This window comes from Biomphalaria glabrata, chromosome 7 (assembly GCF_947242115.1).
Source record: "Biomphalaria glabrata chromosome 7, xgBioGlab47.1, whole genome shotgun sequence".
Lineage (NCBI taxonomy): Eukaryota > Metazoa > Mollusca > Gastropoda > Planorbidae > Biomphalaria > Biomphalaria glabrata.
Window position 1 is genome coordinate 35,587,539 of NC_074717.1, and position 25,479 is coordinate 35,613,017.

At 38.8% G+C, this 25,479-nt stretch overlaps 1 protein-coding gene across 10 annotated transcripts in view; it reads left to right on the plus strand.

The window, feature by feature from the left end:
- LOC106070043 (zinc finger homeobox protein 4-like) overlaps positions 1 to 25,479 on the plus strand; it is a 309,151-nt gene that overhangs the window by 254,091 nt on the left and 29,581 nt on the right. For 9 of the 10 annotated variants that reach the window (XM_056036650.1, XM_056036654.1, XM_056036652.1 and 6 more), the window contains one exon: positions 8,650 to 8,901. In XM_056036650.1, coding sequence (XP_055892625.1) covers positions 8,650 to 8,901 — 252 coding nt within the window. The remainder of the gene's footprint in view (positions 1 to 8,649; positions 8,902 to 25,479) is intronic. The other variant, XM_056036653.1, reaches the window with a different exon arrangement.

Below are 25,479 nucleotides of genomic sequence, written 5' to 3' on the forward strand. Positions count from 1 at the left end.
TAATCGATGTTCCACACATATTTTTTGTTGGTTTTGTTTCGGTTTTAAATCAATACATTCCATTTTTTTATATGTTTGCGATACCAAAAATACTCGAGCCGCCTTGACTTCCCGATACCACATGGTGTACTGCAAGCGCGACAATTATTATCAGTGCCGTGAATAACAGGACATTAGTTATAATGGTATAATACCAGTATCGATCTCACCCTACCCACTGCCAGGTAGTCGTTACGCAGTCAAGGCCCGTGTAAACCTGGGGCGGGATGACTCGAGAAGTCGATATGCTGTAGGGATATTCTGTTGTACATACACTGTTTGTGGTAAATTTTTACACTTGAATTGGATTTAAGTCATAAGTCATGACCACGCACTACGAATGACTTTCCTGACTTAACTTGCATGAAAATACTATTTCTATTAAGTTTATTACTTCTAGGGTGGCTGGCTGGTCAACGTGGTATGCGCTCTGGGCTGTCTTCTGGATGGTCTCGGGTTCAAATCCAGCCCACAGCCATGTCTTGCTAGGATGTAGTATACTTCGATTCTGGAGTAAGCACCCGTAAAAATTCTTTTTTTTAGAAAGTGTTTGAAAATGTAAAAGGATGTTATAATATTGCGTATCGTTGCCCCCCCCCCCCCTCCCACTAAAGTGATTAACTTATTATTAATCATAAAGGTTTCTATGGTTTTGTTTTCATGATTTGCTTATTGTTGTCAGCTGTTCATGAAACTTTTTTTTTTTGTATTTGTAAATTGTGTATAAAGGTTTCGTTATGTAAGTACATTGCTGTCGGAATATCAATAAAACGAGCACAAGTAACTGAATTAGAATATCACCTCCCACACACGCACACACATATCCCATCCCTCACCTCCCCCCCCCCCCCCTCCTCCTGATCACCTCGTCTCCAGCTTGCCAAGCGTACATTGTAAAATCCATATCATAATTAGACAGCGCAAGCTTGCACTAATACAATGCAAGAATAATCACTCTATTTCCTGGGCGTCGTTATGCCGCCCTGTGTCTTTTTGTTTCACCCCTTTTAATTAAGCAACCACCTTTTTTTTTCTGCTGCTCCTTGCTCGTTCCTCCCCAACAACCCCCTTCTCCCCCCCCCCCCCCCCCGTTTTCCACTCATTCGTGATACAAAAATAGCTCTCGACTTTATAAGAAGTTAAAACAATACCTGGATATTAAGGAATCTACCTGTCCCCCCCCCCCATTTGTTGCTACCCCACATCACACCGAGACTACCAGGCAGGTCACTGGAATCATTATTTTAGTTTCCCCCCTTCCCCCTTTTATAACCCCAATCTTCCTATTGTTAACGTATCCTTAACACAAATCATCGATAGACAGCCCCCCATCCCCCACCCTGTAGCTCACCTCCGTTCGCCGACTCATCACCTTGCATTCTATCTCTACAATTATCAGGGAGAAAGAGGGGGGGGGGGGAGGGCATCTAGCCTTTAGATTCTTATTATTACCTGGATTTGTATGACGTCACGATGCCTGCTGTAACGATGGGCTAATAACAGGTACTTGGTCTCGACGTTCATGGGACGCTAGTTCGTTTGATCACTACTAGTATATTTTATAGGCATAGCACAATTCCACTATATCTGTCTGTCTGTCTGTCTGTCTGTCTGTCTGTCTGTCTGCCTGCCTGCCTGTCTTTCTATCTATCTATCTATCTATCTATCTATCTATCTATCTATCTATCTATCTATCTATCTATTTATCTGTCTGTCTGTCTGTCTGTCTGTCTGTCTATCTATCTATTTATCTATCTATCTATCTATCTATCTATCTATCTATCTATCTATCTATCTATCTATCTATCTATCTATCTATCTATCTATCTAAATGTATATTTATTTTAAAATTATTGTGTGCAGAGTTTAGTGAGACATTGATACAAATTATCGTATCCAAAGTGTTTACCCTAGCTAGTGTTTGATCGTATTCATCTGACTGTGTGTATGCATTTAACAGTCATCTCCCTCTGTTGGTCTGCTAGTTTGTTTATTTCTATGGCTATTTTCACCTTGCAAAGAATTCTAGTCATCCCCACTAATTGGCGTTATGACGTCATTCAATTCGACATAATGACGACTTTACACTCTTCATTCTACGTTCCTCCCCCCCCCCCCAACCCAACCTCTCAAGCATCTTCAGCAGACGTAAAGCACAGCCTACTGTCAACATCGAGCCTAAAAATCGTCCGAGTGACCTTTGGTTTACGTACATGCCAACAGACGACTGATATCAATTATATTTTTATATGCCAGTGCACAAATTGTTCTTGACATTTGCTAACAAATTGTTGGACTGGCTTGATATTTTAATGGTGTAATCAGCCGGGTAATTACACGCTCACCAAGTATCACCTCGTGGTGTTGGAGGGTTTTTTCCCCTCGCAAGGTTCTCTGTCACTTCTCTTGATCTTTACCTGGCATTCTGTTCTTTTGGTGTTTGCGTCACCTGATTTGTTATATTTTTTTTTGTGTATTATCTTAATAGTTTGTTGTAATATTTTAGGCAAACAATAACCTGCAAACAATGAACAATCTCGTTACTTTTAAATAAAAATTAATGTACATGTTTTGCGTTGGTTTTAATTGAAGTTGACTATCGTTAGGTCTTAGTGTTCTATTTGTTACTTTCCTGGACAGACCTACATGACAGAACGTATTGGTTTTAATGATAATTTACTTTCATTGACTTGAATGTTTCGCCCCGTTAGAATTTGAAGGTTACTATTTTAGCCCGAACCTCCTGCACGACGGCGAGGGATGACAGCTGACAGGATTCGAACTAGACAGCCCAAAGTACTTATCACACGGTCATATTACCATGCTAATTGAACTGAACAAAATTTAACTTTGTTGATGTCTTCGGTATTCTTGTCTTTCTTCATGTTTTTTTTTAAATTTATTTTACGTATTTATTTTCTGATTAAATATTGGGATGTCCACTTGTTGGGAATGCACCATCTTCCCTTTTTGGGGTCATACCTTCTTCACTTATTCAGAAAAAGTGAACCCTCCTGCAAAGTCAACTTTTTTTTTTTAAATGTCTGTAAGAGTTTAGATAATAAATACAAATTACATACACACACACCTAGATAACGCGTAGACATCAGCTTTGAGCGTTGTTAATATTATACTTTTCACTGGTTCGTGTTTCGTGCACTATCTACCAATTACTTGCTGGCGCCCTAGGGGCTTAAAGTTTTTTTTTGTTTTTTTTTTCTCATGATAGCTCAGCCGCCCCGTCGCTGTGACGTCACTACGTGTATACTCACGCACATTTCTCCGACATCGTGTGTAAATAAAGAGCTAATCACCAATTATGTATCGACTGACAACCTACCTCTGGTTGAAACAATACCTGGCTTAGCGCTTCCCTCCCCCCTTCCCAACACACTCAACCACGACCTCCAGTATACATCTCTGACGTCATGTTTAGATCACCCTATCCTTGTTCAATGTTTGCTTAAAATTTAAGTAATTCTTCACGTCAAACGTCATTATTCACCATTAATTCTAAAAAAAATATGAAGTTATAGTATTATAGTCGAAGATTAAGGAAGAATGCGGTAAACTACCTAGCCACGCAGATTAATTCTGAATAGTTTCTGTATATAGCGACCAGTTAATGAAAGGTTTTAGTGCAATAGTACTATTCAGTAAGTCGCGCTAATCAATGCTAGACCAGAGTACTCGTAATGGCTTCATGTTTCTGTAGCAAGATTTGGAATGACTTTTATCTCTCCAGGCATTCTTTACTGCCGTTTGTTTGTGATAGGGTGCCATCTGCGCCCTTATTCGTCCCCCCCCCTTTTTTTTTCCAGAAATTGCGCCACAAGTATTAACACCTAATCGTAACCCTCGTGCTTGCATCTCTAACAATGCAGTGCTCCCATTACCCTGTCAGTAAATCTCATCTGCTGCCAACTAAAATAAAGCATCTATTTCTATTTTCGATCCAGCCTGTGCGCCCCCCATCCCACCCTGCCTTTAAGACTTCCAGCTCACACCAACCCCCATAACTCTCCCCCACCCCTCCCACCATATTCCACCCCCCCCCCCATCCCTCTTTTTTTCTGCCTTTGTAATCATTATCTGAAGCCGCGCAGCGTTTTCTTGTTACATGTATATCAATTAGAGCCCCCTCCCGGTCCTTTTTCCTCCTGTTCTTTTGTTTATTACTGACTTAACACGCCCCTTTTTGTTTGCCATTAAATGTTGAGCAGGAAGGGAAGCCGACAACAATGCAGGCGGTAAGAGAAGTGAACTCTTCACAGACTGACTGATAATTGATTTTTTTTCCCCACCCAGGTTTTGTTGTTGTTGTTGTTTTAAATGTTAAATAATTATCCTTTGTTTTTGCTTTGTTTGTCTTCATACGATCTACGCTGATATATAATATTAATTGGCTAATCGAATAAACGGTTTTAACATTTGAGAGAAAGGCAAAAAAAACAACAACTGAGATCTCATTACGGTAAAACACCACTTTGTAGTCTTTTAATATACAGAAAGAAAAATGAGCAACATTAACAAAAAATACTTTTTAAAAAATCAAAGCTTGTACGAAGTGCAATTGTACCATATTAGTTTGGATCAGTCATGTAATTAAATTTGTAATAGATCTAGACCAACAATAATACTCCTGTGCGATTAATAATATTTTTACCAATTGTTTTTGTTTAGCGCTACTCCATGCTTCTATCTCTCTCAATACGCTAGGATCATGGACGACTTGGGAAAATAGTGGGGAGGGGGGGGGAGAGAAAGGGATATCTGTGTGGATTTGACCGTAATTGGTTTTCAAAAGAAAGGGGGGGGGGAACGACCTCAATTCGAACTCGTGGCTCACGCCTGCTCGGGCCGACGTGCTGTCCAGTCTGGTAGTGAGGTTTTCATGACTAGAGATGACTGTATAGTTACATATTGTTTGTTTCAATTTCGATCGCCGACCTATAAAGTGGAATAATTCAGCTTATACCACCACTTCAGCCAAGTACAATTTCTTTCCCTTTCTAGATACCTAACGAAACAATTAATTACCAATAGTAAACTAATCTTTAAAAATTGATTATTGTATTGTCAGGTAAAAGAAATAATTGTGCAAAATTTCAGCTTGATCCGAGATTCGTCAGAGAAATAACGTGTACAAACTTTTTATCAGACAGACAGACAGAGTGAGTTGATAAAAGCTTTGTAACAAAAAAAGATTGGATATGAGTGACATGTTCATCTTTGGGACAACAACCTCCATTACATTTTACGTGGAAATAGAAGAAAGAAAGTCTTACAGTAAACTTAATTGCTTTGTGAGATTAAAGTCATATACATTTAATTGCTTTAAAAAAAAATCATAGTAATTGTTATTGTTATTCTTTAATTTTTCTTCCTCTTATTCTTCTGACGCCATGTTTTGTAGTCTTAATTTCAACTCGATCACAAAACAGTTTTTTTTTTTTCATATCATGGTATTTCCTGTTTATTTCTTTTATAATGGAGTTACGCCTTTTCTATTTTGTATCATGTTTGTATTAGGAATGACAAACATTTTGATTATTTTTTTTTTTACCTAAGCATCATGTGTTCGCGCAAACACTTACTGGAGAATGTGATGTTTACAAACGTTTTTTTCACGCCGAGGTCTAGAGACCAAAAAAAACGATATTTCCCACCAGATTTTAAACTCTGGTTAGGTTTTGTTTTTAATGACCTCCCGATTCTCATACTCTAATTACGTATTGGTTTAAATTGTTCTCTCTCGTTCTGCTTCCCCCCCCCCCCCCAATACACGTTTTGCCCCCCCCCGCCCCATCTCTTCCTAGTTCTACATTCCTCCCCCCCCCACCCCCGCCCTATCTGCTCTGTACAGCTCAGGGTACTTACGACCCACTAATTAGCCAGGTCTCGAGAAACAAAAAAGTTTAGTGATTGATTTTATAAAGTTTTTTCACATTTGACCTTTTCTCTCCAATCATGTGACCTGTGCCGGTCTCCCAACGATCTTACTTTCTTCTTGTACACGCGCGCACACAGACATGCGCACACACACGAGCGCGTGCGCTTATCACGTGGATCATTATATGTATATTTTTTTTTCCAGTAATTTAGATATAATCATAGCATTGCTATATATTTTTGCAAGCTTGTTTGTAACATAGATCTAGATCTAAAAGAATACTTTTTGAAAAAGAAAAACATGTAGATCTACACCAAAAACAATATTCCATTATTCTGGTTAAGCTATAATTAGCCACCCAATAGAATTGAGTCTTAAGAACACGTGATGGTATCCATTTAGAAAAGCGCTGTTTAGGGAAATTTGCAAAGAAAAAAAAAGTGTTACCGTCTTCACCTTCATCTTTCCCTTAGTCTGTTGGGCCGTTGGGGCTCCGCATGCGATCTGTTGACCGTCTTGCTCCGCTTCTTATTGTCTTTAGCCTGGGTTAGAATCTTTTCTATAAGTCCCGTCCATTCCTCAACTTTAATGTCTTCTCATTGCCTTCTTCGTATGCATCTCCTTTTTTTCCCTGGAACTGTTCCCTGCAGAAAAGTTTTAAGCGAGCCCCAGAGGAGCTCATTCTATGGCCGTGTCTGTACTTTAAGATTACTCGAACACAGCAATGTTGGCGAGAAAAAAGAGCGAATGTGTGCGTGTGTGTGTGTGTGTTTTAGGGTGGTTAAATGGGTGAATGAAACAATATATTCTGCACTTTGTGACACAGCCAGTGTAATCGTGCGGTGTGTGTGTGTGTGTGTCTTGTTGAGTCTGTCATCTGCTGTTCAACTATAATTAGCTAAATCGAAAACAGCTTCCACTTTCTAGATATAATTATTCATCACAGGCAAGCCTGTATTCGAATACACTCAAGGGAAATCGAGTATTAAATCATCAAAAGTTGCCGGCCCTGGTTTAATTGCTAATTGTTAGGTCAATTATGTCCCCCCCCCCCTCCTTTTTTTTTCTGACGTTTGTGACAATATCGACTCTCACCTGGAGACGCGATACTTGAAATATGTGTGGAGAGTGAACAGGTGAACAGAATACAAGGTTACCACAAAGATTGAGTTCGGACAGGGGCGTAGATAGGAATTTGCCATCATTTGAGGGCCCCGGAGGGGTCTTGGCCTATTTTCGGCCCCTGCATTTTGCGTAATATTTAATATTTAAAGTAAAAAAACACACATTAGGGCCCCCCCCTCAATTGGGGGCCCGAGAAGACTTTCAAATTTTCCCCCCTTTTCCCCCCGCTAGCTACGCCACTGAGTTCCGATCTGAAATAGATTGTGTTTTTTTATTTAAAGTACCTTTGGTTTAGCTCCCTTCCCATGCTACTTTGTGAGCGCGGTCTTGAAAGCCTGGGAAGAGGCTTCTGTGATGACGACCTATTGGCGCCCTTAAAAGTGATAGGTACTTACGTATTGTTTAAACCTTAGGTGTGGGTTCAAAGCTGGTGTGGGTTCTTTGGTATGCGTTCCAAATGTGTTTAGAGTGTGTTAAAATTGAAAGAGGGTGTATGAGGGATGTTTATAGAGTCTGCCAGGAGAAAATGAGAAGTCAAACTATACGTCATCCCGTAGGACGAACTTTTGACTGTGTAAGTCTTTCTGTAGGACGAACTTTTGACTGTGTAAGTCTTTCTGTAGGACGAACTTTTGACTGTGTAAGTCTTTCTGTAGGACGAACTTTTGACTGTGTAAGTCTTTCTGTAGGGCGAACTTTTGACGGCGTAAGTCTTTCTGTAGGACGAACTTTTGACTGTGTAAGTCTTTCTGTAGGACGAACTTTTGACTGTGTAAGTCTTTCTGTAGGACGAACTTTTGACGGCGTAAGTCTTTCTCTAGGACGAACTTTTGACGGTGTAAGTCTTTCTGTAGGACGAACTTTTGACGGCGTAAGTCTTTCTGTAGGACGAACTTTTGACTGTGTAAGTCTTTCTGTAGGACGAACTTTTGACTGTGTAAGTCTTTCTGTAGGACGAACTTTTGACGGCGTAAGTCTTTCTCTAGGACGAACTTTTGACGGCGTAAGTCTTTCTGTAGGACGAACTTTTGACTGTGTAAGTCTTTCTGTAGGACGAACTTTTGACTGTGTAAGTCTTTCTGTAGGACGAATATTTGTTTGTATCTAGGCGAATGTCTTGATAGTAATTGGTTGTCGATGCAATTCTCTGTATTGTTGTATAACATTTCTCTTGTGACTTCATACCTTCCTCTATTTCTTTACTAAACTGCAGCCTGTTTTCAAGTGGCACGCCCTTGTACAAATAAAACGTTTATTTTTTCTTGTCACTATTTGGTAGCCATAAGTGGTTTGTCGGACTTCAGGTTAGGATTCTGTTTTTTTAAGTTTCATTGTTTGTTGTATGTCTCTTGTTGAAGATGACCTTTTGACCTTGACTTGTGCTTTCTTTATTCTATTTGAAAACAAAAGATCATCTCTGGAGTTTTTTTCTTTTCTTTTCGGGAGATTGCTATGCCCTTGTGTTTTTTGCTTGTTTGTATGTTTGATATTTTGCTGTTGTCTACTTAGTTATTTCAAGCTATCGACTTATTTTTTTCCAAGTAATTTGTTTTTGTTTATTGATAATTTCATTTATTTCTTGTATTTCACAGTTGATGATGACGTACTTGACACTCCTGACCTCTCGCAGGGGAGCCGAGATTTAAGCAAGTACCCCAAAGTTACGTCTGGTGGTGGCAAGGTCACGATACCACCACCCGCCCATTTCTCCACAACCACGGCTGCTTCAAGCTCGCTGGGCACCACCAGCGCCACAGACTACAGCGCCTTCAGGGGTGCCGGTTCTGTTAGCAGGGATAAGCCTGGAGGCGACCGCACAGATGAAAGTAAAGGTAATTGTGGATGTGAGTCTGTTCACTGGTCATCTCTTCACCGCATGTCTTTTAGTCGGTTAAAGTCGGTCGTCTTCGTAAGTTTAAGATGTAGAAAGTCACCAAGTTTAATGTGGAAATGTCTCAATAGAACTTTTTGAAATTGGCACATCATCCTATGCTAGTTTAACTCCAGCCTCTGCCAAGTCCAAATTTTCTTTTAAATAATGAAGCCTCCCGTGAAAGCTGGACAGCAAAACAGGATAAAACTCTTTCGAAGAATTGCGTTTTGTTTTTAAACGCATTTCAAGCGTACCTTGCGCTGATAATTGTGCTCCATCTCAACTTTTTCTAAGACAATTTTATTTCATTTGTCTAATCCTAATACACGTAGAATATTTGAATGAAGCTGAGTTGTCTGGTAGTTGAATTGTTTATTTAGTAGGGACTCGTCCATCTTCGAGACGCTAATACCAAGCATAATCAAACAAAAGTTGATGGCACACCAGGCCTGGTTCTATAACTTTTCATATTTTGTTCATCATATACCAACTCTTGTATTGATTCTGTCTTGTGATACTTCAATGTGTTTGCCGGTCGTTGACCTGTAGCACCAAACTGCTGGTAGACAACTAAACCCATGTAGGTGTAATATATATTAACTAATAAAACTTAACTTAACTTGAATAATTTCCTTGTGAACAATTGTAAATATACGTTTATTTCAAATAAAGACTAAATCAACTTGTGATAAAATTAAATACATGTAGTAGACTTAAGCAATGATATCTTTTTACAAAAATAAAACTCACTACAATAACACAACCTTTCAGTCTCACGTTCTGGATTCATGTGTCCAAATATCACCAGATGACGACATTACCACCTATGTTGCATCATTCACAACCAATCGCTAACCTCTTCCCACTGTCACCATAGAAACACACACACACACTCCCTAACCCAATGTTACTACTATTGTTACAAAGTGTCTCTCCATTCGCAGTCACTGACTCTTAGACTCTTTTATTATTTCTCCGCCACATGTCAGTGTTTGCATAATGAAGTTGTATCAAATGCGTTGTCTTGAAGTTTAAACATATAGTTAAAAAAGAGAGAGAGAGAGAGAAACATATTTTTTTTATTGCAAGCTTAATATTTGGCTTGTGGCTTGCGATTGAAAATTTCAGCACTTATGGCATCTATAATGACAGTGGCATTAAAATGACAGCGCCGTCTCGCGCTCAATTCTTCTTTAAAAATTTAAAAAAAAAATGATGGTGATTATTGTTAGCGCTTCAATCCATCCGCATCACTTGAAACGCTCGCAGTTATTAGCCCCTCGACGTAAGATCGATGCTGCCTTTATCCCTTTTGTTGCAAAATGGGTTCGGTAATATGTTTGTCTAGGCTGAAGCCAAAGCTCTGGTGTTGGGTCGTCTTCGACTTGAAATCTTCTGACTTTCCGAGATTAGATCTACCTCTACAATTATACAATGATGATGAGAAACTACTGTGTCTTGTTGGGTAGCAAGGTGCCATGTTGGGTAGCAAGGTACCATATTAGGTAGCAGAGTTCCATGTTGGTAGCTAGGTGCCATGTTGGGTAGCAATGTGCTATGTTGGGTAGCAAGGTGCCATGTTGGGTAGCAAGGTGCCATGTTGGGTAGCTAGGTGCCATGTTGGGTAGCAGGGTACCATGTTAGGTAGCAAGGTGCTATGTTCTTTGATAGATAAATTACCTACTGTCTAGAGTCTTTTTAAATACAAAAAAAAATCATTTTAATGAAATTGCTTACTGGTTCCAATCCTTTATGGCTTTTTGACAATATTTTCAGTTAAAGACTTTTGACACACTGTTCATGTTAAGACCAGCCATTGTGTGATGTCAACTTAGATGATTTATATAGATCAGCCATTTTGTTTCAATTAATCCTCTTCTTTTGTTTACATCAAGGTTGCTATGTATGGCTTTACGCCAGTGGCTAACTATGCTCCCTGAAATGTATTTGTCCAGAGCTAGTTCAGTAGATATCAAACAAATAACAGGCTTGTTCTAAGGCATCATTTCTTTCTCCTTGGAATGTTTTCTGGAGTTTAGGGGCTGAATTTTATTTATTTATTTTATTTTTTGGGAACCCCTGGTCCACATGTAAAGAACAAATTGTTTTTTTGCATTTCTTTGTGTGTGTCTACCTGTGAAACTCATCGCCTGCCTTCAACCTCGCGCTCTGCTCGGTGCCACCTTACCTTACACCTGGGGGCAAGTCTTGTCTTCCAGTCACCGCCAAGCGACGGCAATTTTTTTTTTGTTTTGTCTTCTCTTTCTCCTGAAACTCAATCAATCCTTGTATCGTCTCCATGGCGGGTTGAGCATGGGTTGTCTCTCTCCCTCTCTTCCCGGCACAGAACGTCCTCGCTAGATGTCGCTACTCATTAAGAAAGCTACGCCGGTGATTATTTGTGTTTTCTTTCACCATCAACCCCAATGTAATAAGTCTTTACTTTCTAGTATGGTAGTGGGGGTTGGAAGGGGGGGGGGGTGGATAACTTGAATATGACATATAATAAGAAATAAAGAGTGCCGGGTGGGGGGGTGGGGTGGTGGCGGCCTGGGTTGAAATTTCTGCTGTGGCAAACACCAGTGAGTTTTAAATAGTGGTTAAAGGGTTGGGAATCAGCGGGACTGGTTGGGGGGGAGGGGGGATGATGAGAGAGGAGGAAGAGTGAGTAGATGTGATTTAAGAGTGGGGGGCAGGTGATAATGGGGAGCCAGGGATGGGGTGGGGCGCCGATATCTACTGATGTGGGGGTGGTAGGGGGGAAGTTGGGCGAGGCGTACACCAAAGCTTACGATGATCTATTAACAAAAGCCATCAGCCAAGTGGATCAGTTGGAAGAGTTTCTGATCGAGTTCTTGTTGACACAGCGTGTGTTCTTTTGAAAGTCATTTCTCTCACTGGACTATTTATTGGCTAGGCTACAACAATTGGACACAATTTCTCACAAGTGTGTGCGACAAACTTGAAATGAAAATGTGTCTTTGTGATATTGTAAGAAACATTTGTAAGAGTACACACAAGAAATTTATTGTGCATTTGATTAGGTCGAGTTTGTGAAACTAGTAACCTTCAGGGGACACTCCCTTCGTCTGATATCTAGGGTTTGTGTATGTAGGAATCTATCGATAGGATCGAACACATTTGACAGTGTCAGAAAAAGTTGTTCACGTGACTAAAACAATTGGCTACTTTGTAGAGTATAAACAAAGATCTAGTTCTGCATCGAAATATGTATTTTAAAAATTTAGGAATTTTAAAGACTTTTTTCTTGCTTCGAATTGATAATTCATCGTGAATTATGTAATTTTTTTTTTTAATTAGCTGGCTTTTAGTTTTCAGAGAGTATATTTTCTAGTTTTGATTTTATTTTCGTTTCTTTCGTTAGTTTAAAATTTATTTAAATGTTCATTCGCTTTTTTAATAGTTTTTTTCCCTGTTAGTTTTTTTTAAATATATTTTTTAATATGCATTTATTATGTTTACCCTCATTCTCTCTCTCTCTCTTCTCTCCTTCTCTTATTCTCTGTCGTTATCTCTCAGTTATTGCCACACTTATTGGCAAAGACATCTAGCACTGAGTACATATTCTAGGCTACACTATTGACGTCTATCTAGTTAGTACATCTACACTGCTGCAATGACTAGATCTCAATGAAGACGTGGACACTAGATCTCAATGAAGGCCAGGGCCGATACTGCGGCCCTCTCCTCACGCTCGTTTACAACATAGTCACGTGTCACACACTTATCACTTGTAATAAATCATTCTCTTCAGCCCCCCCCCCCCACACCCCACTTACATTTTGTTTCCTCTCCTATCGCCACGTGACGTATCAAGCCTAATTTCATTGATTTAAAATACACTTTTCAAAAGCAACGAGTAAACAAAAACATATATTGGCCCCTCTTTCTATTGAAGTGTTAATGAAACTCAATATCGTATAGATTTTGCACGTTTCCCTAACCTCGTATCCACACTGCACAAAACGATTACCATAAAACCTCTTAGAAATGTACGGATCTCACCAACACAGCCCTCCCCCCGCTCTGCCTTTCACTGGCATGCTTGCGATTGAGACCTAAACTTCTGTATAGTCGTAGCTTTTTTTAACATTTCTTTCTAAAACTGTAGAAAGTCTTATCCTAAAACTTTGGTATCGGGCGTGAAAACACCTTATTGCTTTCAAGGCCAGCGAGAGGGCGGGGAGTCAACTCTTAATACCGCTAAAGTAACACACATTAAATTTTAGCGTCCTTTGTTCAACACAAATTTCTAAATAATGAGCGTAGGGAGGAGGGCCTGGACGAGGGAGCTGATACAGATAGGTGTTTTTCGCTTAAAACAGAAAAGATAAAAGAACACACATTTACGCCATGGCCTAGAATTTTCAATCGTATCCCCCCCCCCCTCCTTTTATTCTCTTCTTTCTAGGTGCTAATGAACTGTGTGTTGGGGGGCATTACTACCCCACTGTTATTTAGGCGTAGGAACAGTCTCACACTCATTCTTAGCTACAATATATGTGGTTGTAATGAATACCTTTTTTTTTTTTTTGCCTAATGGCGCTATAGGAAAAGTTAAAATCTGTTGGTTTGTTTTCTTCATATGCATTCTCTTTTATTTTTAATTTTTTTTAAATTTTAGATTCAATTTAGATGAGATATTTTTGATACGAAAATTTTATTTATTTTTCGCCAAATGGATTAGGCAGAATTGAAGTCATTGGTTAACATGCATGGCGCGTACGACGTTGTCCTCTTCTTTTTTTGAAGTAACGTCTGTATTTTATAAGATAAGATACGAAAGAGACTAAGATACTTTAGGATTGTGATCAAAGAAATTGTGATAGTACACCATTGATAGTACACCATTTGCCATGGAAGCGTTTTCTCGTATCCTTGTAGAACAATAATGTACTTTCAAGGTGGTAGCCTGTGATTTACTGAGTGTAAACCCTTTCAGTGGATTACCTGAGAACGATTCGCTTGATATAAAGACGATTGAGACCAGAATTTGTTTTTTTAATTATGTTGTGTCACACTGCATCCTTGACACAGAGAGAGACAATATCCTTCCTCCACGAATGTCACAGTGAGTAACAGATTGAGTCCGCACGTGGCCGGCGTGAATTGAAATACTTAGCACTGAGTGAGGCTTTTTTTGTTCCTTTCTATCCCGGCATGCTTAGCACTGTGGACAGCTGTCTTCAGATGGACGCTTGGGGTTCAAGTCCTGGTAAACAAATTACTCCTATTTTAAAATTACAATTTAGTCATATTTGTGTCATGTCTGCAAACGTTCTCCCAAGCACGTGGTCATTTCTAAAGACTAAAGTGAGTAGGTGGTACAAGAACCAAACTTGGCGTTCCTAACAAAATAAAATAAGGTTTACTGTGGGTATATGCTAATGATGTTTTTAATTGTTAAATAACTTACCAGCTACCATTGCAATAAAAATTAATCTAAGATTGAGATATTTGTGATATCTATATTTAAAAAAGACACCCCTCCTTTTTTACAAAAAAAAAAAGTGTTTGTTTTTATACAATTAGATGCATATCAGTGGTTAGGTCGGTTGTTTATTGAATATGACCCAGTATACTCACGTTAAGAATTAAACACAAATACCATATAATCTTAAGTAATGTAGGTCTTAATTATGTGCACAGCTGGTCATAAATTGTCCAGCTAACGAATGCCCTGTGTTATTCATTTTTTTTTTACTCATTTGGTTGGAAATAGGCGGGCGGGGGGAGGGGGGTAAGGGCTGTAGTGACACACAGAATTATACAACAAACATCCCCCCCCCCTTTGCTTTTCTTTCCCTCCCCCTTTCCTTAAACGACAGCCAACAGCTAATGTTAATTAAATATAAGAACATAATTATTGAGGGAGGTGACATATGGCTGTAATTTTCATAACCCGCACACAGTACACATCTACTCCTCCATCTTCCACCCCCCCCCCCCCCAGCACCGCCCTCCCAAACCTCCTCAAGCTTTTTTTTTTTTATACGCGTGTACAAATTACGAGACTTGAGCTAGCCTCAATTCGTTTGAAACTTCTATTGGCGAGGACTGTCCTAATTGCTGCTATATGCTTCTATTGGCGAGGACTGCCCTAATTGCTGCTATATGCTTCTATTGGCGAGGACTGCCCTAATTGCTGCTATATGCTTCTATTGGCGAGGACTGTCCTAATTGCTGCTATATGCTTCTATTGGCGAGGACTGCCCTAATTGCTGCTATATGCTTCTATTGGCGAGGACTGCCCTAATTGCTGCTATATGCTTCTATTGGCGAGGACTGCCCTAATTGCTGCTATATGCTTCTATTGGCGAGGACTGCCCTAATTGCTGCTATATGCTTCTATTGGCGAGGACTGCCCTAATTGCTGCTATATGCTTCTATTGGCGAGGACTGTCCTAATTGCTGCTATATGCTTCTATTGGCGAGGACTGTCCTAATTGCTGCTATATGCTTCTATTGGCGAGGACTGTCCTAATTGCTGCTATATGCTTCTATTGGCGAGGACTGTCCTAATTGCTGCTATATGCTTCTATTGGCGAGGACTGTCCTAATTGCTGCTATATGCTTCTATTGGCGAGGACTGTCCTAATTGCTGCTATATGCTTCTATTGGCGAGGACTGTCCTAATTGCTGCTATATGCTTCTATTGGCGAGGACTGCCCTAATTGCTGCTATATGCTTCTATTGGCGAGGACTGCCCTAATTGCTGCTATATGCTTCTATTGGCGAGGACTGCCCTAATTGCTGCTATATGCTTCTATTGGCGAGGACTGCCCTAATTGCTGCTATATGCTTCTATTGGCGAGGACTGCCCTAATTGCTGCTATATGCTTCTATTGGCGAGGACTGTCCTAATTGCTGCTATATGCTTCTATTGGCGAGGACTGTCCTAATTGCTGCTATATGCTTCTATTGGCGAGGACTGTCCTAATTGCTGCTATATGCTTATATTGGCGAGGACTGTCCTAATTGCTGCTATATGCTTCTATTGGCGAGGACTGTCCTTATTGCTGCTATATGCTTCTATTGGCGAGGACTGCCCTAATTGCTGCTATATGCTTCTATTGGCGAGGACTGTCCTAATTGCTGCTATATGCTTCTATTGGCGAGGACTGCCCTAATTGCTGCTATATGCTTCTATTGGCGAGGACTGTCCTAATTGCTGCTATATGCTTCTATTGGCGAGGACTGTCCTAATTGCTGCTATATGCTTCTATTGGCGAGGACTGTCCTAATTGCTGCTATATGCTTCTATTGGCGAGGACTGCCCTAATTGCTGCTATATGCTTCTATTGGCGAGGACTGTCCTAATTGCTGCTATATGCTTCTATTGGCGAGGACTGCCCTAATTGCTGCTATATGCTTCTATTGGCGAGGACTGTCCTAATTGCTGCTATATGCTTCTATTGGCGAGGACTGCCCTAATTGCTGCTATATGCTTCTATTGGCGAGAACTGTCCTAATTGCTGCTATATGCTTCTATTGGCGAGGACTGTCCTAATTGCTGCTATATGCTTCTATTGGCGAGGACTGTCCTAATTGCTGCTATATGCTTCTATTGGCGAGGACTGCCCTAATTGCTGCTATATGCTTCTATTGGCGAGGACTGCCCTAATTGCTGCTATATGCTTCTATTGGCGAGGACTGCCCTAATTGCTGCTATATGCTTCTATTGGCGAGGACTGTCCTAATTGCTGCTATATGCTTCTATTGGCGAGGACTGCCCTAATTGCTGCTATATGCTTCTATTGGCGAGGACTGCCCTAATTGCTGCTATATGCTTCTATTGGCGAGGACTGCCCTAATTGCTGCTATATGCTTCTATTGGCGAGGACTGCCCTAATTGCTGCTATATGCTTCTATTGGCGAGGACTGTCCTAATTGCTGCTATATGCTTCTATTGGCGAGGACTGCCCTAATTGCTGCTATATGCTTCTATTGGCGAGGACTGCCCTAATTGCTGCTATATGCTTCTATTGGCGAGGACTGCCCTAATTGCTGCTATATGCTTCTATTGGCGAGGACTGTCCTAATTGCTGCTATATGCTTCTATTGGCGAGGACTGCCCTAATTGCTGCTATATGCTTCTATTGGCGAGGACTGTCCTAATTGCTGCTATATGCTTCTATTGGCGAGGACTGTCCTAATTGCTGCTATATGACGACAGTATTAGAACGTCAAATGGGGGGTGGGGGGGGTGAGTGTAAGGGAGGTCAGATCTTTGCTTTAAGAACACTTTGTTAGTTAAGGGAGAGATGGGGGGGGGGGGGGGTCGGAGAGACTGGTACATGTTGCAGCAACAGCAGCTCTTCAACTATTTGTTATTATGACCTCAAGACTTAAAAATCTAGTTCTTATTTGAACCATTGGATGGATAGCACAACGAGCTAATCCAAGGACTAACTACTCTGGTAGGCCCATAGAGATTATTGACAGTAGCCTGGCCTTAGTAAATAAATATATATTGAAAAATTCTGAACTACATAATGAAAAACTTATATAATGAATTTATCTTTTTCTTTGTTTTTATTTTAAATGTTAAACCACAGTTTTACGAAAATGTATATCAACTCTCGCTCTCTTTGGCCTGCTAAACGTCTGTATACGTCATTTCTCCCACACCCAATCTCGGATCAAGCTGAAAATTTGAACGATTCTTTGTTTCAACCTGACAAAGCAAGAACCGATTTAAACAAGGAAAAAAAACAAGGGGAAGAAATTGTACTTGACTGATTAGTCCGCTTTATACTTTGTAGAGAGAAAATTTTGAAACTAACAATAAATACTATAAGAGGCTACATTCTATTTTCATAAGCACTTCCCTGGCATTGTGGTTAGTTCGAATCGTCATACAAATTTAAATGCAATAGAACGTCGTTTATCAGGACGTAAGTTTTCCGGAACGTCAAATGCCCGGCCTGCCTTTTTTGTTTTTATTTGACAGTACGGTATTTAAGTAGTCTTGCTGTTGTGCACCGAAAGATAAGCCATTGTTTCTCTTCATATATATATATATTGGTAGGCTACTACTTACGACGCTTTGTTCCCCTCTTACTTGAATTTTATGTTATAAGTACGGTGAGATACCACCATATAAATTTTCTTTATAATTTTGTTGTAAAGACCGTTTATAATATTCCGCATTCGTTTATTAGGACTATAGTGTATTCCTGCCGACGCTCAGGATAATCGACTTTCTACTATAAGATGAAAAAATAATTATACTAAAATTAGTTTTGCTAAAATGAATACAAAGTCTTGCAGAATAGTGTTTCTAAATATTGGAAGGCAAAAGAAGTTTTCAAGTTCAGCTGTCTAGAAAAGTCTTTTGCAGTCCAAAATTTAGAGGAAAAAAAATGTTTCCCTAAATCTGCTGTTTTTCTTCCAAGTTAGACATTAATGAAAAGACCGTGGCCTAATTTCTCCCAAATATCCCGTGTCACTGATACAGAAGTAAATCGAATTTATCCTTTTTGTTATGTGCCCCTTCTATTTATCCCTCTGTAGGCGCAGCTTTATTGTGACTCGTTCAGTGTTTCAGGTGATGGCGACATGTGGTGGCCACGGAGGGGGAAACATTTTAATTAAATTTTTTGTGCTTGTCACTTTCTTTATCAAAAGACTTCTCCCCCCTCCCCCTTTCTTAAGTCTCCCAGAGTTTAATGAAGACAAATGTCGTTTGAAACAGACGCATAAAAACAAAACTTTACGACATTGATTTTTACGATGAACTTTTCACCGAGTCTATTTTCTTTTTCTGTTATGCCCCTTTTTTTTTTAGTCCTCACATGACATACACTCGTAGGGAATCAAGAGAAATCACTCCTTTTTTTAATATCTGCAATTAAAAGCAAAAACAATAACGAATTAAACTTTAAAAAATAAATAATATTCCATTTACTAACAAGTATTTGCATATTTCAAAATATAAACTTTCTACAACCTTTCCAGTCTCTGTGTCACTCTTCAGTTGTGGCTATCTCTGTAACCTGGGTGTCACTCTTCAGTTGGGGCTATCTCTGTAACCTGGGTGTCACTCTTCAGTTGGGGCTATCTCTGTAACCTGGATGTCACTCTTCAGTTGTGGCTATCTATGTAACCTGGGTGTCACTCTTCAGTTGTGGCTATCTCTGTAACCTGGTTGTCACTCTTCAGTTGTGGCTATCTCTGTAACCTGGGTGTCACTCTTCAGTTGGGGCTATCTCTGTAACCTGGGTGTCACTCTTCAGTTGGGTCTATCTCTGTAACCTGGGTGTCACTCTTCAGTTGTGGCTATCTCTGTAACCTGGGTGTCACTCTTCAGTTGGGGCTATCTCTGTAACCTGGGTGTCACTCTTCAGTTGGGGCTATCTCTGTAACCTGGGTGTCACTCTTCAGTTGTGGCTATCTCTGTAACCTGGGTGTCACTCTTCAGTTGGGGCTATCTCTGTAACCTGGGTGTCACTCTTCAGTTGTGGCTATCTCTGTAGCCTGGGTGTCACTCTTCAGTTGTGGCTATCTCTGTAACCTGGGTGTCACTCTTCAGTTGTGGCTATCTCTGTAACCTGGTTGTCACTCTTCAGTTGTGGCTATCTCTGTAACCTGGGTGTCACTCTTCAGTTGTGGCTATCTCTGTAACCTGGGTGTCACTCTTCAGTTGGGGCTATCTCTGTAACCTGGGTGTCACTCTTCAGTTGTGGCTATCTCTGTAACCTGGGTGTCACTCTTCAGTTGGGGCTATCTCTGTAACCTGGGTGTCACTGTTTTTTTTGACCAGATTCATTCTACATTTTTTTCATTAAGATTTCCACAAAGGTCTGACCACGTGATCTAGCGCGAGAATGCAGATTTTACTTCTGTTTTCTATTCTCCCAAATTTTGGATTTTTTTCTTATGATTTTGCGCTATTCATCTTTGTAGATCTAGTTCTAGAAGCAGAAGTCTACGTGTCAACATTGATTTATAGATCCGGGAAACGTGTTCTGGTTGTTACATGTGCACAAGAGACCAAGTCTTGGGTTGTTCTTGCGCTCCAGAGCTTTTCAAACAGCAACAAACGTCCCCCACCATTCTGTCATTTTGTACATATTTATTTTTTTCCTGTGACAGTTTAGGCATTTTGATTTTTATCTATTTTAGTCGCTTAAGATAATTTACAAATTGGTATTTTGGTCATTACAAAGCTTACATCGACTCACTCTGTCTGTCTGGTAAAAAGTTTTGTACACGTTATTTCTCCCACACCCTGTTTCGGATCAAGCTGAAATTTCGCTCAAATTTTTTTCTTTTACATGACAACACAAGAATCAATAAAACATTAACCAGTTAATTAATTAACTATTGGTAATTAATTATTTTGTTTGTTATCTTGATCTAGGGAAAGAAATCGTACTTGACAGATGTGGTGGTATAAGTTGAATTAGTTCCCCTAAATAGGCGTAAGCCCTGGCTGAACATGTTGTTGTGTTTTTTTTATGCGCACACGATAACATTGACCAAAATACCCCCCCCCCTCCCCCACTCAACCTCTTCCCCAACTGGTCCAGACAAATGATGGGATCGTAGCGCGTTGAGAAATTTAAAAGCGTGATATTGGGCCAAACAAAAACAATTGGTAAAAATATTTCTAATTGCACAGATTTATTATCGCTAGTCTAGATCTATTACAAATTTAATTACATGACTGATCCAAACTAATTGATACAATTACACGTAATATAAACATTTTTTTTTCAAAAGTTGTTTTTTTTTTTTTTTTTTTACAAATCTTATATCAATTCACTCTGTCTGGTAAAAAGTTTGTACACGCTATTTCTCCAACACTCATTGTTCGAGTATGTTTAGACTTGCACAAGACATGAATCAAATTAAAAGAAAATTATTAAATTTATAACGGGTAATTAATTATTTGGTTTGATACCAACAAGGGAAAGCACTCCTTCAGTATTCACAAATATGTAGGGTTTGGTCCCCTTAAATAATTGTACATGCTATTAATCTCCCACACACTTTTCTCGGATCAAGTTGAAACTATATCGCCACTTGACGTTCCTTTGAATACATCTGCTGCATGACCACAGCTAATGCCCAGGCATTCAGCTCATTTTCGTGAGATGACCCATAGTCGCTTCGCGACTGAAAAAGGCTAAGTATTGGTAATTAATTATTTTGTTTAATATCAAGAAATAACTTCATCGTTACTGAAATATATTGTTGTATGTGTGGAGTTCTTCCCCTTAGATAAGCTTTTTTTTTTTTTGTTAAAAAAAAAGGATTTTTTATATTTTGGTCTATTTATTTATTTTAAAGTTTTCTCGTTGTACAATTCCTAAGCACACACTTGTAAGCGATTCCCCTGTTCAGAGCTGGTGAATTCATTTGTTGACTTATTGCTTGTTTTAATCACCAAATCGATGTGCATGCAGTTTTCTGGCTAGGGGAAATCATTTACCGATATACTGACTGCAAGAGTTAGCTCCGCAATCCTTGTACGCTATCCCTAACTTTCCCCGCTGACGTACACACATACACATTTTTACGACTCATCACTCAATAGGCCGCCTCCTGCCTAAAGGTAATCACAGTAGATGGTAATCGGAAGAATCTCATGAATGCAACTATTGCAGGATAGATCTCTTGACAATTGCAGGATAAATCTCTTGACTCTTGACTATTGTAGGATAAATCTCTTGACAATTGCAGGATAGATCTCTTGACAATTGCTGGATAAATCTCTTGACTATTGCAAGATAAATCTCTTGACAATTGCAGTATAAACCTCTTGACAATTGCAGTATAAATCTCTTGACAATTGCAGGATAGATCTCTTGACAATTGCTGGATAAATCTCTTGACTATTGCAGGATAAATCTCTTGACAATTGCAGTATAAACCTATTGACAATTGCAGTATAAATCTCTTGACAATTGCAGGTTAAGTCTCTTGACTATTTCAGGATAAATCTTTTGACAGTTGCAGGATGCATCTATTGACAATTGCAGGAACTATTTAATGAATGCATCTATTGACAATTGCAGGAACTATTTAATGAATGCATCTATTGACAATTGCAGGAACTATTTAATGAATGCATCTATTGACAATTGCAGGAACTATTTAATGAATGCATCTATTGACAATTGCAGGAACTATTTAATGAATGCATCTATTGACAATTGCAGGAACTATTTAATGAATGCATCTATTGACAATTGCAGGAACTATTTAATGAATGCATCTATTGACAATTGCAGGAACTATTTAATGAATGCATCTATTGACAATTGCAGGAACTATTTAATGAATGCATCTATTGACAATTGCAGGAACTATTTAATGAATGCATCTATTGACAATTGCAGGAACTATTTAATGAATGCATCTATTGACAATTGCAGGAACTATTTAATGAATGCATCTATTGACAATTGCAGGAACTATTTAATGAATGCATCTATTGACAATTGCAGGAACTATTTAATGAATGCATCTATTGACAATTGCAGGAACTATTTAATGAATGCATCTATTGACAATTGCAGGAACTATTTAATGAATGCATCTATTGACAATTGCAGGAACTATTTAATGAATGCATCTATTGACAATTGCAGGAACTATTTAATGAATGCATCTATTGACAATTGCAGGAACTATTTAATGAATGCATCTATTGACAATTGCAGGAACTATTTAATGAATGCATCTATTGACAATTGCAGGAACTATTTAATGAATGCATCTATTGACAATTGCAGGAACTATTTAATGAATGCATCTATTGACAATTGCAGGAACTATTTAATGAATGCATCTATTGACAATTGCAGGAACTATTTAATGAATGCATCTATTGACAATTGCAGGAACTATTTAATGAATGCATCTATTGTAAGAAATATCTCATGAATAAAACTAATTGTTAAAACACTTCTGACGACGTACGTCCTCTGCCATAACATAAAGCGAAACCAGCATTTTTAAAAAAATACTTCCCGTGGTTCAAAGACGTTTTAAACAGGCAAAGTCTCTAGAATCTAGGTCTAATGTTGGCTTCTAATGCTGATCGTAACGTAAGGATGTTCATATTTAACTTGTTCATCTCTCTGAATTATTCCCGCGCTTAAGTCCAAATTGAGCTCAAACAAACGTCACATGACTGTGTATCTATAAATAGTTTGATGACACGTCATTCTCACCGATTCTGTTTACACATGTTGTAAATGTTTCGAATACATACATTTGGTATTTCTGAAAATTAGAACATCCCAGGGAGTTTCTTTGACAAACATACAAACATTTTTTTTTCTTGTATTCAGATACCGGCACCCCCTTTTCCTTTTTCCCCATCATAGAATGGCATTTAATTATCTTAAAATTCTTAAGATTGTAATCGCTTATTGGGATTGTAATCGCTTATTGGGATTGTAATCGTCCGACAAATTGTTTCGATGGTGTTGTGGGTCGCAGACGACACTTGAAATTGCCATCCAAAGGCTTATTAAATTTTGATGTCATGAGGAAATGAGCTTGTTTTCAAAATGAACGATTATTACAGGCTCCCATCCCATTCTGTCCTCTCTCTCTCTCTCTCGTTCCTCTCCCCTTTCATCTCACTCATCGTACAGTATCGTGAAGAACTTGCTCAAGAAGGAAACATTAAAGCTAAGTATTGTAATCGATTTCTATCCTACCCCCACCGAGTACTGTAATTGTAACCATTAATATCGTTTTAGCGGCATTATCAGACGTCTGTGGGCAACGTAGTCGATTATTTCTCTCCTTCCCCCCATCCCCACCTACCTTAATTTAAACAGACAATTATAGGAGAGTACGGGAGGGGGGGGGATTTCTATCTTTGGTAAACGAAAAAATAAAAAAAGCTTAAGATAAATATTTTGTATTGAAATTAAAGAAAATGACAGTCAATTATAGATGAAGAAGAAAAAAAAAGGTATACGCGGCTTTCAATTTGGTCTGATAGCCTCGTTCTGATTTTTTCCCCCCTTTAAGCTATTATAACGTGACATTATCGGAAAGTCATTTATTTACTTCAGCGCATGCGCACTGAGTCGCAATTTGAAATAGGAAACTAATTAAATGAAATTTAGTTACCAGCTGAAGAAGAAAAAAAACCAGAATGGTGGAGACGGAGAAGATCTTAAGAAAACATGAAATGAAAAAAAAAAGTGAAAACAATTATCAAAGTGTTAACGATGGATTTTTCTAAGTTTTTTTTTTAACTGTATTTATTGTTTACTGTAAAGATTGTAGTCTCTAGGATTCTGTCAGTTTGGCTTGAACTTTACTTTGTTTATTGTTCTCTCTGGTCAACTAATTGTTGAGAAGTTAACATTGGGGGGGGGGGGGGGGGGAACATAATTAGTAAAAGTAAAAATGTTTGTCTCTATGTGTGTGTTTAAAGTACATTTTATTTCAATAGAGTGCTTTAACAATGATGTGAACATGTCAAGGAGTCATTGTGTAGTAAAATGTCTACAATTAAAATGTGTCTTTATGCATTCAGTAAGTGGCGTCTAACCGTTTACCACCTCTTGTACTTTGGACCATTCCTGTGTTTTCAAATGAATGGGGGTACAATCAGATCTCACACACACCACATTTGTTAAAATGTTTCTACATTTTTCTGCTTATTAAAGTTATGAAGTCATCCAATATATATTCTAGTCTAGTCTATCCCATGTTTCCCTTCGACGGCTGGCATTCTATGGGCAGACTCTGTACAGTTAAATGTTTCTTCGGCCAATGGCTAACGAAGGGGACAAGTGGTGACTACATTCTCAACAGCCTTCATTTTTCTGAGCTAGATAAACGCTTGGACGGATTCCGATTTGACCACTTCCCTACTGGGCAGTATCTACCCGTGGCCTTTTAAGTGAAGTTGACCAAAGGAAGAGAAAGATGATGTCCATTATGTCGCAATGCCGTGTTTGTATTTAATTGGAAAGATATTGATATTGGAATGATGGGACTGAATTTCTTTCTGTTAAAAAAAGAGACAAACAATAAACATTAAAACTAATTTTTTTTTGTATCTTATTCGTGCATTGGTAGCGAAGTTAAATGTCATGTGATATCCTGGTGAAATCAGATCAGTTTTTGATGAACAATTTAATTTATGTTTTATCTGCGGTACATTAATAGACTCGGACTCTTGCGAACAGATGGAAACTCGATAAGCAGTTCGTGAAACGTTTTGTGTATCCAATGTAATTTAAAACATAATTAATAAACCTGATTAAACAGATAGAATGAAATCTTTCTGGTTTTTTATTTGTGTATTTGTTGTTTTTTTTTGTAACTTCGTAATTAAGTTTGAGAATCCGAATCAGAAATTAGCATTTAACAAAAAAAAAAAATCAATCTAATTCATATATGTGCGTGTTAATGGTAGGTGTATTGCTTAGTAGTTCGGTGTTAGTGAATGGTATCCAGCTTTTTAGTAGTTTGTGTCTAATGCTAGTAGTAGGCGATCAACATAAGTGGTATTTGTACTGTGGTAGTGTTAGATGCCCAATAA